Below are 17543 nucleotides of genomic sequence, written 5' to 3'. Positions count from 1 at the left end.
TATTAGTGTTACTACAAATTATAGACTCATGTTTTCAACCTCATTGGAAATATGTTTCTCTACCTGCATTGCTGCGAAACTCCAAAACGCGTGTATATGAATCTCTGCAGTTTGCCACAACTGTTCTTCTTTATCGCACAAAGTATGATTCGCAGGTCCACAGTTTCGATTAACAAAGCCTACTTTTTTCATAATTACTTGAGGAATGTCGTGAATTCAAACATGCTATGACATCTAAAAAACGTTTGCTAACTCAGTAGGCTAGTTTGGTGGCTAACGTGATACTACTTTACACTTAGTCGATGAAGAGCGACGTTTTGACAAAACAAAATAGCTCAAATCTGCATTAGGTTGTTAAAATGGCACAGTTGTATCAACAAATGCGCTTTTATGCCACTTTTGCATTTGTTAACACTATCGGGTAGATTTAGGATTGGTTTGGTGTAAAGGACATTTCCAACATGATTGGGCATTAACTTTTAGTGACACTCTTTGAATATTTGAATTATGAACCTCCACAATATGTGTCTGCAGCTACATATACAAACGTAGCAATATGTGCCAATGTAACAAAAACCTGCCAGGGTCATGCATTGAACTCACCCCTCATGTGTTGTTTTATCACCCCTCACCAGATGGTTCACTTTGAAACTGCCATGAAACGTTTATTAAGTTACATAATAATGCTGCTGCAGAAAAGAAAGTTGAACACTTCATTCTTTTTATCAACCCTGGAAAAATGAGTCTTGAGTGCCATTTATTTTGGAGGATCTCCTCTGCAGGGTACAGAAATAGCCAGCAGCCACTCCCTCAGTCTCCATACTCCTGCCACAGAGACGTTCATTCCTCTCAGCATCCAGACAGAGAGATTTCTGTGTGAATCTCCCCTGCCCTGTCAGCCCTGGAAATATTACCTGCCGCACACAACCAGCCCAGCTGCACAATGAGCATTTAACTACATTACCCTTCCAATGACAGATGGAAGCTCACAGCCCAAATAATCCTCCTGACAAAGAGTAGCTCAAATATGTAACTCAAATATGCTTTATTACGTTAAGTCTAGACTCAGTTACCTGTTGGGTCGTCACTGACAGTGAAGGTTCTGGTAAAAAAAAGATACTGTTTTTTTGGTCCATGATTCACACTATTTAATAAAGTCTGTGATCGTTGGTTAGTTCTTAATGTTTGCATCTGTGTCCCACTAACCTCACCAAGCAAAACTTGCAGAACTATCTGCAAACTGTTTGGTCCAAATAGCTGTTTATTTTGGACAAGAACCAGACAGGAAGAGACTGTCTAACTAACATATAAAATGTCCAACCACTCTTTATCTGAAGTTGATGCCATAATAATAGACCAGTGTGGGAAAAAAGTTCAAAAAAACGCTTGAATAACTCTCAGAAATATTCTTCTGAACTTTCAACATAATACAGTTTTTGAAATATAATTGGTTGCCCACATTAGCCCTGTTCTAGTATCCACCATCAAGATTCCATGCATTCTAATTACGCTGGTGTGATGTAAATAATTTTAGACACCACTTTGTTTACCCTTCGAAAAAAATTCAAAGACGACATCCTGGGCAGAGAGGAAACCCATCCTAGAGACTTAATGAAATCTAAACATTGAAGTGGACATTCCATGGATGACATCATGGAAGAGTAAATTAGCAATCAACTTGATGATGGAATTCAGAGCGTCCACTCATCATAAGAGCATCATCCACTTCAATCACAACTGATTACATAATCACTTCTGAGGACCAAAAGGTAAAACATAACTTATGTAATATGAGTTTTACAATCCAAACATCTTCCAAATACTCCCACACAGCTCACTTGAATCAACTGAATAACAATTGATTGCTTCAAAACCAGAAAAACTGTTAGTCCTCCGTATAACATTTCAAACTCTTGAGTTTTCATCAAACATTCAGAGGCCTTCAGACGTTCAACTTTAGCCTTTAAACATATTAAGAGAGAAATCAAAAGACCCTGCAGGTCTTCTCTAAAAAAGCGCACTTAAACTAATTTCAGTTATATTGAATGTTCCAATGTTCCAACACTTATTATTGGAATATTGGCTGCTAATATTGGCCCCTGGTGATCTGGGCCATGGGAACTTCTGTACCAAATGAACGGAAAATAATGTGCAGTTAATAAACACTCATGGAAAGATATATTCTATTAGTTTATGCTCATGTTCGTCTGTTTCTTGTGTATCTTAACACTTCAAGATGCTAAATCTATTTAAGTTACGTCTAATCTTTTAAACGTTTTGGGAAGGATCTCATCTCTGGCCAGTATCAATGATTCATTAGACTTTATAGTCTCCTTTATGATTATGTTCATCTGTTTTTTTGCATACTTTTCTATTTCTATAATTCTCAATGTTTAAATTTTGCAAGTGATTACCTTCAAGCATTATCAGCTGATTAACCTACGTTACAGCCACAGTTAGTATCATGTGTACTGCTCCTTGCATGATTTATCTGGTTTTCTAGTCACAACATCTTGTTTTCGAAGCAATAGTGCCGTGTAATTATCAAAATATCCCGCTGCAGTGCAATCGATTGAAACACACATTGGTTTGGCAATGCATCCCATATGAGGATCCTTAAACGGCATCTGCAGAGGTTCAAATACGTCTACCAGATGAGCTTGAAGGAAATCAGCTTTGAAGTTCTCATAATTAAAAGCAAAGCTGAGCAGAAATACAGATCCCACTGAAGTCTGGAGGAAATGACTCCAGTGTTTGGAACAGTGGTTGCTTAATGGATGCTATTGCAGGAAATAAACATATAACCCCAAAAACATCCCTTATTTTGTAAGATGAGATCAGTGGAAAGTGTTCAGTAAACACCGTGTTATTTTTCATCAGAAATAGATTACTGTACCTATGAATAGCATCTTCTAGTGTCTTAGCGTGATGTTCGTCTTGCTCAACCTGTTTTCTCCGGCCTTCTTCTTCCTCTTGTGGCACCGCTGGTGTCCCCTGGAGAAGCCACCTCTCCCTCATGGCTTTGGACTGTAAGACAGGTAAAACATTTTCTATGGTCAGGTCATTTATCTAGATCAGATGTTATTTTTAGGTGTTTCACAAAGGTGTTTGGGATTGCCAAAAGTATTAGTACTGCAAGATGTGTGACTCTCGAGTAAGTTTGTGCATAATACAGTTTGCAGGAGACAATCAGCTTTTCTGTTCTCAACTGTGAATATTGTCTTTAACCAGACTGGCAATAGAGTGCTGGAAAAATTAGTCCTAAATAGTTAGAATTTTAGCACTTGTGGTTGTCACGTTCTCTGGACTTGTGTTATTGTTTTTGTCGTGTGCCATGTTCCGTGTGACCTAATTTAGTTAATTGTCTTCAGCTGTGTATAGTTAATTTAGTCATTTACCCGGTGTATTTAAGTCCTGTGTTTTCAGTTCCATTGGTCCGATCTCGTCCTTATTTGCGTGTGGTTATCATCCTGTCTGCCTGCCTGCGTTTATATTGTTTATTTTCATCGTCTGAATAGATTAAAACGCTTTATTTTCATTTATACTAGTCGTGTGCTCTCCTGCTTATCACACCCCTGACAGTGGTTCAATTATCCTAAAGTCGATGGATTTTTTGAGGGTGAATACCTCATTCAATGACAAAATACATCAGTATTAGTTGTCTTGAAAAAGGCATTTGCTGACAAGTGGCATCCAAAACAACAGAACATATTATTATAGTTGAAACAACATAATCCTGTGAATAAGCCCATGTGAGGTGGAGGTTCAGTTCTTAAGTAACCAGCAACAGCTTCGGTTTTTTTGTATGTATTTAAAGCATTAGCTGGTCTCCAAGTCGGACAAGCAAGTTTTAAATATGTTGTTGTGGCGTTAATATTATGCGCCATATTGCACATTTTCACAGCAGTTTAAATGGAAGTGTCCAGTGACACTCAAAAATATGTTTGGTACCTTGTTAAAAATGACTTTGCTGATGCAGTTGTGCTATTTCAACTTCCTTCTACTCAGACTTGAGCTATTTTTTTGTAAGTGTAGTTACGCGCATTATTGCTTGAGTTACTGAGCAAATGTGAAGCTATGAAGATCTGCTGAACTGAAGTTAGACCACGTGTGTTTTAAAAGTTTTAGCAGTGTAAACCACAAAGCTTAGCGGCTAGAGCACTGTGAAAGACAACTGGATCTAAAATCTCTATTTCTGTGAACTTGCAAAACTATGTCTGTGAGTTTCAGTTACAGAATGGACAGACAATCAATATTTCACAGTAAACTGCATTTACCGTTACAAAGCTGCTGGGAGAATGCAGCCTAAATGTACCATCTAAAGCTAAAACTGTACTTAGTTTATACTTTAGTCAGCTCATTATTGTGTGGATTGTGGCTTCCCACAGAAAAAAAAACTGTGCATTGTTTGACATTTAAGTTCAGAATATAAATGTCACATGTTGCCACATTCTCGTGTAAACTTGAATATATTTATATACTGTCCAACGTGAACAGCTGTTAAGAAAGTCACCAGCTGTGGCTGAGCTGACTCTGCACGAGCTATGTGAGCTATGAAGTCTTTCAAGACCCCTTACGCCTAGTCATCACCTCCACGAAGGGCAACCGCAGGAACTCAGGACTGTTTCACAAGCTGCTGAAAGTATGCAGGAGACGGCACCGTCTTGGATTACAAGACTACCCACATGTTTGGCTTAAAAAGACTTGAGGCAGTGCTTCGAAGATTGTTTTTCATAAAAGAATTTCCAGATTTCGGATTTTCATAACTTGACAATCACATTATATTCTTAGAAGTTTGCTTATAAAAAGTAATTTTATGGCTTAGTGCATGGTTCTCTGGGATATTTGATTGTAATTGGCCAATCTTTGTAATATATCTTTGTAATATATCTTTGGCCAATCATATATATAGTATGCTGTTCTGTGTATAATATTAGAAGCTAACTGGTCTAAATATAACTCTGTCAGATTTAATTTATTAGGTTATGGAGTCATGTAATGAGTGTAATTATATATGGTCATTTCGAGCACCCAGTGGCATTATTTTGCAGTAGTGGTTGGTTGCCTGTATATTATACAGTTGCATAATAGCTACTCTCAGGATTAATAAGTATTTTTCCCAATTAATTTTCCATTTAAAAATATTTAAAAATCAGACAAAAGACAGAAGACTGAGTACATTAACAGGAAAGAATCACAACCCCATTAAGCACAGCAAATAACATAAGCAAATATAAAATGATGATAAAACTATCAACCACTTTGATTTAGGAATCTGACCGTTGTCCTTTTATTTTAAAATCTTGTGTTTTGTTTAGCATCTGGACAGCAAATTTCATCCCTTTATAGGAGAAAATAAATAGATCTACAATTTTTTCTGTTGGTACTCAAAATCTAGACATTGCAGCTGTACTTTCCGATGAGAACTTGCTTCAGAAGCCCATAACACCCACTACTAAACAAACATCTCTCTTCCTGGATATGGCGCTCTTTTTAGTCAAATCCTCGCTTTATATTCAGCCCTTCTAAAAACATTCACTTCCTTTTCTTTACAGTACACATTCACACTAAGATTGCCCAGAATTTACACATATGATTAGCTACAGCAAACGTCAGTGCTGTTGTGTGCTGGAACACAAGCAGTCGATGTTATCTTTTTAGTCTCTTTACAAAAGTCTAACAGTACTACGGCGTTATCAAATCTTTTACAGTCATTGAGAATAAGTGTTTCTTTTCCCTGAGTCCTTTTCTCCTGAGGCCTAGACAAAATCTCTTTCATGAGTGACTTTAAACCAAAGGCTGTGTTTTTTGTATAAACTAACTGCCATAAAATTCGGGCGATAACACCGGAGAGCAGTTCTGGTTAAATGAGGCAAACCCCTGGCTATCTGATAACACACTCTTGTGCTGCTAGAGCTGATTCAGACATGTTCCCCTGACGCGGACTCGCACAGAGGAAAAACCACTATCATCAGGACAAAAATTAACATCTCTAGTAAAGTCTAAATCTAATTTTGATTCCACCATCATAGACTCATTGTATAATGAGCGATTCAGGAGTGAAGATGCTCTATGGATTTACTGTACCTTCAAAACGTACTTTGATTGACATTCGCATTTGTTTGCTGCAAGAGATGCAATGAATCCAAGCTGCTCTCCAAAGATAACTTATTCTGAGTTAACAAGTTATGAGAAATGTGTTATATTTACAAAGGTGCAAATGCTATGGCATCAACTGAAGCTTCATTGCGTTGAGTTCAAATTCAGACCCAAAATCTTGATGTGAAATGGACTCAATAATCCACATCTCTTTTGTGAAATTACCCTATAAGATAACTTTGGAGAGCAAAAAACACTTGTATGTCAATGCAGGAAAACATATTGAAAGTTTTTTTTGTTTACCTTAAAATGTTGAAGTTGTAGAACAAGTTCATCGAGTTGTCGCCTTTTGTCCTCTATCTCGGCTTGTCTTTTCCGTTTTTCCTGAAAATAGAATTTGCGTTTGTTATATCGCTGAGAGTACGATTTTAGTGACAAACATTTTGTGTGACAATGAGACAAATAATTTCAGCTTAGTTAGGATGGCCACAGGATTCTTGAATTTCCTAAAATGTCTGGGTTTTGGCTTTGTTTTTCTAGTGACAAACATCATACATTTTCTGTATGTGTTTTGCATTGTTTTAATTATTCTCTGTCAATCCCACATCCCTAAGACAAGATTGGTCAATTATGCACAATACTGGCACGCTATTGGTCAAGCTGGCATGCAAAAAAATGCATGTTTGCTTAGTAGTGCATGCAATACGTTTAAACTAAATGTAATAGAAGCTTGTTTGACCAATATATCTAGAGTTTTTATTGTTTGAGCTTTATTTGTGATGTATATTGTATTGTCATATAAAGCAAGCATAATTAGCCTTTCGCCTGTTCATAGCTAAATACTTAAGCAGCTGTTTCACTTCTAACAACAACTGACTAAAAACAGGAAGTCATCAATTTCAAATACATAGCTTCACAGGGGCAGAAATAATTGTTTAGGCTGTTAAACATGTCGAGCACCATAGACATTTTTCTTCAGAAAAAGTGACAATATGATCCACTGGAACAACACATTTGAAAAAGTTTGTCCACAACTTTGCAACAACGTATATAATATCACATCACATCACATCACATCACATCACATCAAATTATAACATTAAACTCAAGTTTTGACGGCTGGCCTTTGCAGGTGATCTAATTCTTATTCACTTTACATGACCAGAGAAGCCCTCAGAGGGAAACTGAGCCATATATGTAGGTTAGCGAAGTTGAGCGTGTTCAAATATCTTGGCTGGCTCTGACACAGTTTCACGAGCGCATTCCTGCAGTCAGTGTGAGCTCCGCAGGGGAAAAACGATATGTTATCCAGATGTGAACAAATGTGCCTCTAAAAAAATGGACCCTTACATATCCGCCAGTGAGTAATGCCACTGGATTTTACATGAAAGCTAACTGTTAATGGTTTTCGTGTCTACTTTTCAAAGCTGAGCACTGAAACTGAAACATAATCCCTGATTTTGAGAAAGAGTAGGATATGATTACCTTTTACTCCAGAGAAACCGATTAGGGTGTTCATTTAAAAACCATATAAATGTAAAAATCTGACCAGAAACTTCCAGCAACAGATTTTATACATCTTTTTTTTTTTTTTTTTTTTACACGTTTTATACTTTTTATGCATTTTATAAATCATTTATGTGTGCATCACAAGAGAAAACTGTCTTGAAAGACCTTTTTAATAGCAAATTGTCACTACCGAAATGTAAATGGGGAGGATAAAAGCTTACTAAGAATACTAAGTGAAACTCTAACTCCGTTTACTATGGAGTAACAATAATGTGTCTTTCGCATTTACTGTATATTTATGTGTGTGTTTGTATATGAAAGTGGTTTGACTATGGAGATGATGAATACTAATGACATCCTGTTGAAATAACACATGAACAGCACGCAGGAGAACACAGAAAAAACAATGCAGAAGCAGAGAGATTGTTTTGGCATCAGATCTTATGCCCCATTGTGAACAGTCATGCCAACTGGAAGTGCTCACAACGTGTCTGTGTAACTTTATTCATCTGGGCCAAGAAAGTCATCTCAATAATCTGTAAAATATACGCTTTGTAGGATGATTATCGTTCTGGCACCTGAAATATAAACTCTGGTACGCTGGAATAATCATTTTTTAATTCCAAATGAAATTATTTCAGGAAAGACTGTAAATATAAGGCTTAACTGTAAAACAAACACACTTCTGGTTGAAACTGATTATACGCAGTCACCTCTTTTTTTATGCGATTCAGCTTGGACAATTTTTATGCCTTTTTTTATGCAACCTGGTCTCATAAATATATGTAACTTTCAAAGAAAAATGTCCACTGAGTGGTTCTAAAAACACAGGTTTAATATGTGAACCCTGGCACGTTTTTAGTATGTTGACATAGGTAAGTATTGCTATATTTTTATTGCGTCGCTTCAGTTACATATTGTGATGGTTCAAAATTCGAATATCTGGGGACCATCTCTAAAACTTAATGCTCTATTATGAAATATGCCCTACACCCAATCAACCCTAAACCTACCTGATAGTGTTAACAAATGCAAAACTAATAGATAATGTTGTTGATGATGTTAATGCAACTTTGCCATTTCAACTTTGATCATTTTGTTGAACCGTAGTTACACTGGATTCCAGGTTTCCAGTGCAACCCAGTATAATGTAAATTCAGGAAGTGACACTGAATCATCAAAACGGTCAGAAAAGCAGCTTCTTTTAAATGTCCCAAAATATTTGAGTAAAATAAGAACTAATATATATGCAAATTTGGTAACTGATTTAGGGAACACTATTCACTATTAATCAGTTGCTTATTAGCATACAAATTACTATCATTTTGGCTATATTAACTCTAAACATAAACACAACGACTGCCTTACTATCAATAAGCAGCAAATTCGAAATATAAATACTGTATATATTCCAGATTTTTGGGTCTTTTAGATAATTTCAAATGTGCAACAAAGCATGACAAACGCAGATGCTTCTTTAATGTGCATCACAACAACGTCAACTCTGAATCTATGCAAGCAATTTCTCATGTGATGGCAGGGCTGTAATTACACCGGCAGAACGTTCGTCACTGGTTACATGCCCTACGGACTGACACGACACTCCACGCCTCTCTCATCTGGACAGATAACTAAAGCCAGATCTATTTCACACCGAGTATGCGACACATGCCAGAGTTCAGAGTAATATACAGGAATAGGCCTGCAGCAAGTGTCATTCCTCACTACGGACACGTAAGCTGTGGCCCAAACATCTCGAAATATCCCTCACGCGGAGGCTCATTTCCAGACAGAGCGTAGCATCTGTAAAGAATTGGGCATACGAGTTGAGCATGAAAACAGGTAATAAAAACGCTCAGTGACGTTGAGCCTGTTGGGCTGGTGAGACCCAAACAATGAGGATTTGTTTCCCAGCTCAAATGGAAAACATCTGCATGGCGGTATTAAAGCCTCCCCCTCCATTTCTACTGATGCCATCGAACACCCGAGGGCCTCTCTTCAGTTCACTCGATTTCTCTTTTGCTACAGACAAAATATAAGAGACTTCCTGAGATCTACAGTTTAACAGAAACAATTGGAAATGCACAGAGGATGTCGCTACAACCGAGTCTAAGTTCAGAGGGTAAAAATCCTGGCCATGTACTCCTACGCAGGACACATTCCCCTCCCCTGACAACTACAGCTTCCCATGTTGTCTGGGAAGGGCTTGATGCTTACTGTTTTCTCAAGGAGTACATACAATTCTTCACAGTGAGGACTGATCAAACAGAGAGAAGCTACGAGAGTTTACTTTTAATTAAATGCAATACACATTTGCAGCATAACCAAAATACCAATAATAGGGAATAAAAATGGATAATGAAAAATGGAAAAATAGACTTTGAATACACAGGGGCTCTTGTCTTGAAATTTAACATGACATTTTAATGTCATATGTGCTTGGATAAGTCTGTAGAAATACTTAGATGTGCTGTGTTAATAAAGAGGGACTTTCCTTACAAGAGTTCTGAATTAAGCATTGCATTGTGTTTTAGGGTTGAAGGAAATGTCGTAAAATTAATTAAAATGTACTGGTTTCAAAAACAATGAAAACAGTATTCTGAATAGACATTACGCATATTTCAACGTTTTTTTTATTCTTACAGCGTAGAAGCTTCATGGTGGTCTGTGATTAGGATGTGATGTACTTTCATACTACTTGGTCATTCACAGTGAAGTACACAAGTATGCCAGTTTGGGAGGAAGCCATGACCTAGGAGCCAATGAGTCACAGCACACGGACTCCAAATTTTTGTTGAGATTGAAAAACAGTCCATTTCTTCTGTTGCGACCAATGACCCGAGCTGTCAAACTATGTGTCACTGTTGACTCCTACAACTGACGCCTCCAGTGCAAGCAATGCTGACATTTCTGATTGAAATGCTCTTCAACAAAGACTAACTAATATAATGGATAATTTTTTATTTGCTCAGTTATATTTTTCTTTAAAGCAATAGGAGAGCAGATTCAGTAGAGAGCAAATTGGCTTAAGTTTCCATAGACTTTAGCAATGACTGCATGCAAATGTTACAAATCTCAACATGAAATCTAATGTTTTCATTAAATACTTCTGACCAGTATGCCATTCACATCAATTTAATAGCTCTATGCTCTTATTGAAGACATACAAGAGTGAGAGCATCCTTTTCCCCAAGAAATGTTAGTAGAAGCATCTGCTAACAGCTAACAAAAACATAGCTACTAAGTTATGAAAGACCAAAATTTGAGCGCTCATTTTTTTGTGTTCATTGTGTATTTTATTTGCTAAAACTTGTCTTACAGTCTTTTCTGATGATGGCTCTTCATCAGAGTCAAGTGCTTGTCCCAGAGGACAGACAAAATAGACTGGACATAGTTTTCCCAGAAAGCCCTATGAGAAAGGAAGTCTTCAAGAAGTTCTTATCTACTGGTTAAAAACTCACTTGAAGTGAAGGCACTAAAGAATGCTGATATATTAATATGAATTCACAACAATGTTAAAGTTTATAGCAGTTAGATTTTTAGCTTGCTCCTAATAATAAGATCATCCATCTTTTTCGTTTTGAACAGACAGTTTAACAGGCTATCATTGTATTTCTTCTAAACTCTTTTTATGTTTTGGTGAATTGGTGAAATATGTTTCCTCGCAAATCAGCAACTGTTTTCACATAAGATTGGGTCAGACAAGTTTATTTGCTGTTAGAAAAAACATAATTTCCAAAACCTAACCGCTATTTTTAGGGTGCTTTTGTTTTGATGCATCTTTCAGCTAAACAACATTTTATTACCTGCATGAAACATGAAATTATGACCATAATGATCTTAAACTACACATCTGAGAGTAGTTACGATTCAATGGTGACTCGGCCTCAAGGTAATTCTTGAGGAATAGATCATGTAGATTTAAAGCGTAATACACTATTCATCTGCTAGTAACATTCTTTAACTGACCTTATTAACATGCGTTGCATCTCTTACTTGTCAGTTAAACCGCATCTAATTAAATCAACGTGTACTCCAAAAATAAATAATATCAGGCATAAACTGGATGCTTAAGGTTGCGGTTATTTCTTTAAAAAATCCCCAACATCAATGCGAAAGTCTGCAGCCCATTACAATTGCAAAAAGGTCTTTTTCATCTGGAAGAGAAAACAGAGAATGCTTGCACACAAACATTCCAATAAACACTGGAGTTCAGACAATAAGTATAACATTTGTGATCGTAAACTGATAAAATGTACTGAAATACTGAAGTTCAAACTGTTACAAAAACACTAATGATGGTATAGCCAATAATGTACATCAATATCATCAGTATGCATTGTGTGGACTGTTTTCTGACGGTCAAAGGAATCCATATGATCAACTCATTGCGAACTTGTCTCACCCAGATTTTACGAGTACATGAATTGCTACGACTGGATTTCACCTACAGCATACTGAATAAAAAAATAAATATAAAAGTGGCAGGGAGTTCTATATTCTGACTAGTATTCGTTTTGAATTTTAATTAGCTCTGGGCATCGCTTCAAGATTACAGACATTTTTGTGTGTGTACTGTGCATTTTACTATGCAAATATAAAAACAGAAATATGCAGTATATAGTTCACAAATATTTACATGTATTTGTTTTATAATATAAAAATAGATTAAATATATAAACAGTTTTTTAAATTAAATATATACATGCATGTGTATTTATATATACGTAATACATATACACAGTACACACACATATATATTAAAACAAATATTTGGTATGCAATTAATATTTTAGCACTTTAAATATGACACTGTGAGTTGGGTGGCAAATTTATGTCTGCCTCTTGGATTACAGTGGTATTTACAAGCATGACTGAAAATGACGGTTCCAAATTCAACAGTGTGGAAATAACAAAATAACACAATTTTGTTATGAATTACGTAAGAATACAGCAAGTCCGCAAGTGTGTGACTTTCTCACTCACTCCCCCATGCTGCTTGTGGCTTCAGGGGCATAACTTTCACACCTCTCTCTCTCTCTCCTTCTCCCACCCTCTTTTTATTTCTCTAGCTTCTGTTCAAAACCGAATATAAGCAGCAAATTGGGAATGGCGTCGTTTTATATAATTGTTAGGTATTTTTTCTAAAATGGGACAATAGTAATTTGGACAGTACTCCACTAGTTCTACTGCTAATAGGTACTAATAAAAATTTTAACTTTTTCTCACAGCAGATAACAGCATGAACGGAACCGAACATAATCTGAACATATCCCAGAGGAGATTTCTGCTCTTATAACTGGTTACAAATCACAGTAAATGGATCAAATCAACAAATTAAAGGTTACGTTGATTTTACAAAACAAAATAACTTCTTCCCAGCTTTGTTGAATAATAGGGTCAGCCCTAATAACATCCTGTGAAAGTAAAAACAAAAAAATCATTAAACCATAATATAATTGCATCCTGTGCATAAAGCTAGATACACTGCATCGCTGGGGGTTGCATCATGAGCTAGATGAAGAACATATGCAGGATTGAGTCTTCTATCCAGGTGGCGATGAACCAGATAAAACAGGTGACGGTCTTTCATTCATTAATGCAAACCACATCCTGTAAATTATGTCTTAGTTGAACTACTAATCTAGAGTCCACATTGCAAACATATTTAAAGAGAAATACGGTACATGCTGGTATGAGTGCATAACTGTTCTCATGTGCTCATAGGCTATTTTTGATTCATGTGTTCTCTCCAATGTCAGCAGAGCTACACCCTGCTGGTAGAACATCCAGTTTGGACAGAATTTTGATCACATTGCAGGTCAGATGGACTTTTGCAAATTTTGTCTTTTTCCTTAAAATCACAAAAAAACATTGCCTCATCCTATGGCATGATTGGAGGTTTTATTCAGCAAATGTAAATCTGAGGTGTGATCTTGCAATCTAGACTTTGAGTTTAGTCATCAGTGGTTGGATCATGATCGGCGGTCATTTCAGACATTGCTAATTGGATCATGTGACAGCAGCAGGTGTTGACCGGTCACGTTATTTTCATGCAAAAAATGTTTGACATTTGCGACTGAATGTAACTGGCATAACGGACATTCTAAGATATGACCCCTTCAGCTGCCAAGTGTACTAAGAAAAGTTAGTGGTTAATATTCCGTGAGGGACACCCAAAAGTTGAAGCTCCCAAATCCAAAGGGACGATCCGGTTGCCATTGTGCCTTTAATCGACAGACTCTGGTTGCCCAGTAATCAAATTTTAATTATCGCACTTTAATTTTCCTTAACCAAAAAAAAATAGTACAGCTTTATATTAAGTGTCCTTAAATACTTAAATTTAAATTAATAATTTGGTACAATGCACTTATTGTTCTTATATCTAAAAATTTGAAAATAATTTTAGTAATAGTAATTACATTTATAATTGACCAATCATTACACCTTAACACACTATTAAACCCACTGCTAAACCTAAATCCTTACCCCTGTCCCACCTCAGTAGCAGCAGAAGAGATTTTCAATACAAGATGAACATAATAAGTACATTATACTTATTTAATTAATGTAACTAAGACCACTTTTTTAAAGTGGAACCAAAATTTCTGCTAACTTACTACTAGTTACTGTTTACAAAACTATTACAAACAAGAAATGACCAGTGCATCAATACAATAACCAATTTGCAAAAGAACGACAACTTAAATGAAAAAAACTCAATAAAATGACAATGATTGTTTATTCTCAATAAGATCTATAACATGCATTGAGGAAATAGATAAAGCTAATTTAAATATTATGCAGAATTTAACCTCCTATGCCAAAGCACAGACTATATTACTACATAAAAACATGCTAAAACTAATTTAAATAATTTCAGTGCAAGTGATGCAAGTGATAAGTGACATAAATCGGTGCTGATGTTTGTTACCATCATGCAACATCCAGAAATACCTCAATCTGCTGTGCTAGTTAGCAGAAAGGCTTTCGGTTACAGCACAGCTCCCAGTACTTGTTTTAGAACTGCAGCTGAGCCCCACACCCGAGAGCTATGGGAATGCAAACCCACCTGAGGGCCACCCCACCTCTGTGAAATATGTGAACCTCGAGCCAAATCATCACAGACAGCTGCTGCTAAATTTAACCTGATAGTAATGGCTGCCTGTGCTACGCTAACAAGAGCACAGTGTAAACGAGGCCTCTAGTAAAGGTCTAGACCTGCGCTTGACTAAATTAATCCATGTAAACAAGTCAGAACTGCAGGCATTTAAGACGAGAGGGAAGTCTGCCCGTGCGCAATCACCTCCGCCCACTGTACCGCAATTAGGAACCCGCTAACCCGTTTCTCATTTAAGCTAGCGGCATTCCCTCACTTGATGGACTGAAAAGAAAAGCCACAGACTTGGATCCAACGACTGTCCTTTGCAGCAGCAGCAGCCTGTGGTTTTGAGGCAATGGACCAGAAACATAGCTAGCTAGCTAGCTAGCAAACCCTCACTTACTGTAATGTAACAATAGGGAATTGTTCGGCAAACCTATCAAAAATCAGTTCTTTTGTATCTTAATGGCATGCTTATTAAAACAGATAAAGTGATATTCCAACAGTTTATCGGTCAGGCAGTCAATTTTTGGTTAGCATTGTTGACGCAAGGAGTCTACATTCACCACTAGAAGAAACCGATATTTATAATGTTCTCCCAGCAAAACAGCTTGATAGAACAGAGTGATGAAGATATAAAAGTTATGTGCAACAGGCCAGCATATGATTCGAATATAACAAGCATTAAACTCATTTCAGTAATCTTCTTGAGGTATAGCTTCTAGTTTAGCTCATTTCAAAAACACAACTTCTTGGCCAACATCAAGCAGCCCACAGGCTTTGCTTTTTCTGGAGAGCATGGGAAACCATGCGAAGCCCAGATAAAGCATGTGGTTGGAGTTAAGACAGATGTTGGCTGAATATTGAGTGAAACTAGAAACCCCAAATTGGCGATCCATGGGCAAAGTCTTGTGGTACTTTCCTTCTTGAAGGCAAGTCCAAATTAAAAGCTTTCTAATGAGCACAGCGTACTAAAGTACTGACCGTTATAAGATCTTTGAACATTAAACCTTCACAAGTATCGGTTACAACACCACGCCGCTGTTTTGTTATTAAAATTGCATGTGCGTTTGACAGTAAAACTTCCACTAGACAAAAAAATACAGGATGTTTGCTGCAAACTGGGTTGACATATGGACATAAGTTGTGTTGTTGGTGCAATATACTGCTAATTTGTAGTGTTTACTAAGTCTATCATCTCATTACACTTAGGGTTAAGGATCTGTGTAACCCCCAATCCTATTTAAGTAATTTGGACATACAACATCCGCCATGTTGGGTTTGTCATGAGGCCTTCTGCATTAGTTGCATGCAATTTATAGCTTCTTTCACATGGCCTCATGGGATTTAAATCAATGGATGTTAGAAGTAGCAGATTATCAAGCTATTCTTCATTTTGAATTCTGTGCATTCGGACAAAATATTATTTTGGCATACTGTGTGTTGAATGTTTGCAACAACCAAAACCCAACAGATGTTCCATTGTAACCAGTAAAACAATTAAAAATGTTGTGATGCTGTCCATTGTTTTTTTTTTTTGGCATGGGCTATTAAATATGGAAGTATGGGATATAGCCTTGCTCTTGTGAGATGAAGTGCTTGGTATGTATCCTACAGTTCGACAAAATGGCCCAAACCCATTTAAAATAGTTAAAACAGCACAGCTGCATCAGAGAATGTGCTTTTATATCACTTTTTCTTTTGTTAACATTATCTGGTAGGGTTGAGTTTAAGAGTTGACATTTAATCCTGCCACAATACATCCCTTAATCAACACAGTAAACACATAAATGCTCTAAACTTAACAGCTACTAACTATTAATAAGCAGCAAATTAGGAGTCTGCTGAGGCATAGTTAATGTTTTTTAATAGTGAGAATTGGACCTTAAAAGTGTGATTTGATATTTCACTGTGATATTTCCACATCAAAATTGTTTAGTGGCATGCAACAACTTTTCAATCATCACGAACACCCTGGACACTGCCTAATAATACTATTAACTACCAAAAAGACCCCATAGCAACATGCTAGAAAGCTCTCAGAACACATTAGCAATCTCATAACAATGACTTGGCAATCACCCACAACATTCTAACACTGTGGTGCGACTTTCTCACTGGCAACCACCGCTCGCTACATCTTACATCTATTACAAATCTCAGCTCCTCAAAGCACAATTGGTCAAAGATGGCTGATTTTACCTATTCGACTGAGTTGAGTTGTTAAGCTACCTCACAATATTAATCCTACTGCGTGGGACTATAACAGCTTTCCACTGAGCTACTGTCAAAACTGACAGAGCCATGAAAAAGTTTCACCAACTCATTAATGTCATTCTTTCCCCCCGTTATTTAAAAGGGAAACCCACACACTGTTTTAGCCTGTGCTGGTCAAATATCAGTCAAATATCACTTTGTCTGACTGACTGTTTGGGAATATATTATAAGAGAATTACTTGACGAGAAACAAGTAATATTTTATTCTAAATTGGTTAAAGGCATGACTCAAACACATGTCACACCAAATACAAAAAGTTGTGAGTCCTTGCCATGTGTGCTTGAGCACTGCAGTTGAACCATGTGGCTTATGTCACAATAAAGATGCAAAAGTGATTCACAACCTCATTACTGCTATGTAAATTTACTAAATGCCAACAACAGATGTCAACTAAATGTTGTGTATGTATATTTCACAACTATAAAATCTTTTGAATTCCTACTAAAATGTGTGAAAATAGTCACGTAATTACTTTAATTTGAGCTATTGGAGGCCAAACAGCCGCTCTGGCAAATAAACGTTCAACGCCAAAGCAATCTAGCAGACACTATTTAG

General features: G+C 36.7%; 1 protein-coding gene across 4 annotated transcripts in view; it reads right to left on the bottom strand.

Moving 5' to 3' along the window:
* LOC122352986 (paralemmin-2-like) overlaps window positions 1-17543 on the bottom strand; it is a 36461-nt gene that overhangs the window by 17452 nt on the left and 1466 nt on the right. For all 4 annotated transcript variants that reach the window (XM_043250797.1, XM_043250796.1, XM_043250795.1 and 1 more), the window contains 2 exons: window positions 6403-6483; window positions 2897-3027 (listed from right to left, as the gene is read on the bottom strand). In XM_043250797.1, the coding sequence (XP_043106732.1) occupies window positions 2897-3027; window positions 6403-6483 (212 nt within the window). The remainder of the gene's footprint in view (window positions 1-2896; window positions 3028-6402; window positions 6484-17543) is intronic.

The sequence above is a fragment of the Puntigrus tetrazona genome, chromosome 10, assembly GCF_018831695.1.
Source record: "Puntigrus tetrazona isolate hp1 chromosome 10, ASM1883169v1, whole genome shotgun sequence".
In the NCBI taxonomy this organism is placed as follows: Eukaryota; Metazoa; Chordata; class Actinopteri; order Cypriniformes; family Cyprinidae; genus Puntigrus; species Puntigrus tetrazona.
This window is presented reverse-complemented; position numbering and strand designations above follow the sequence as displayed.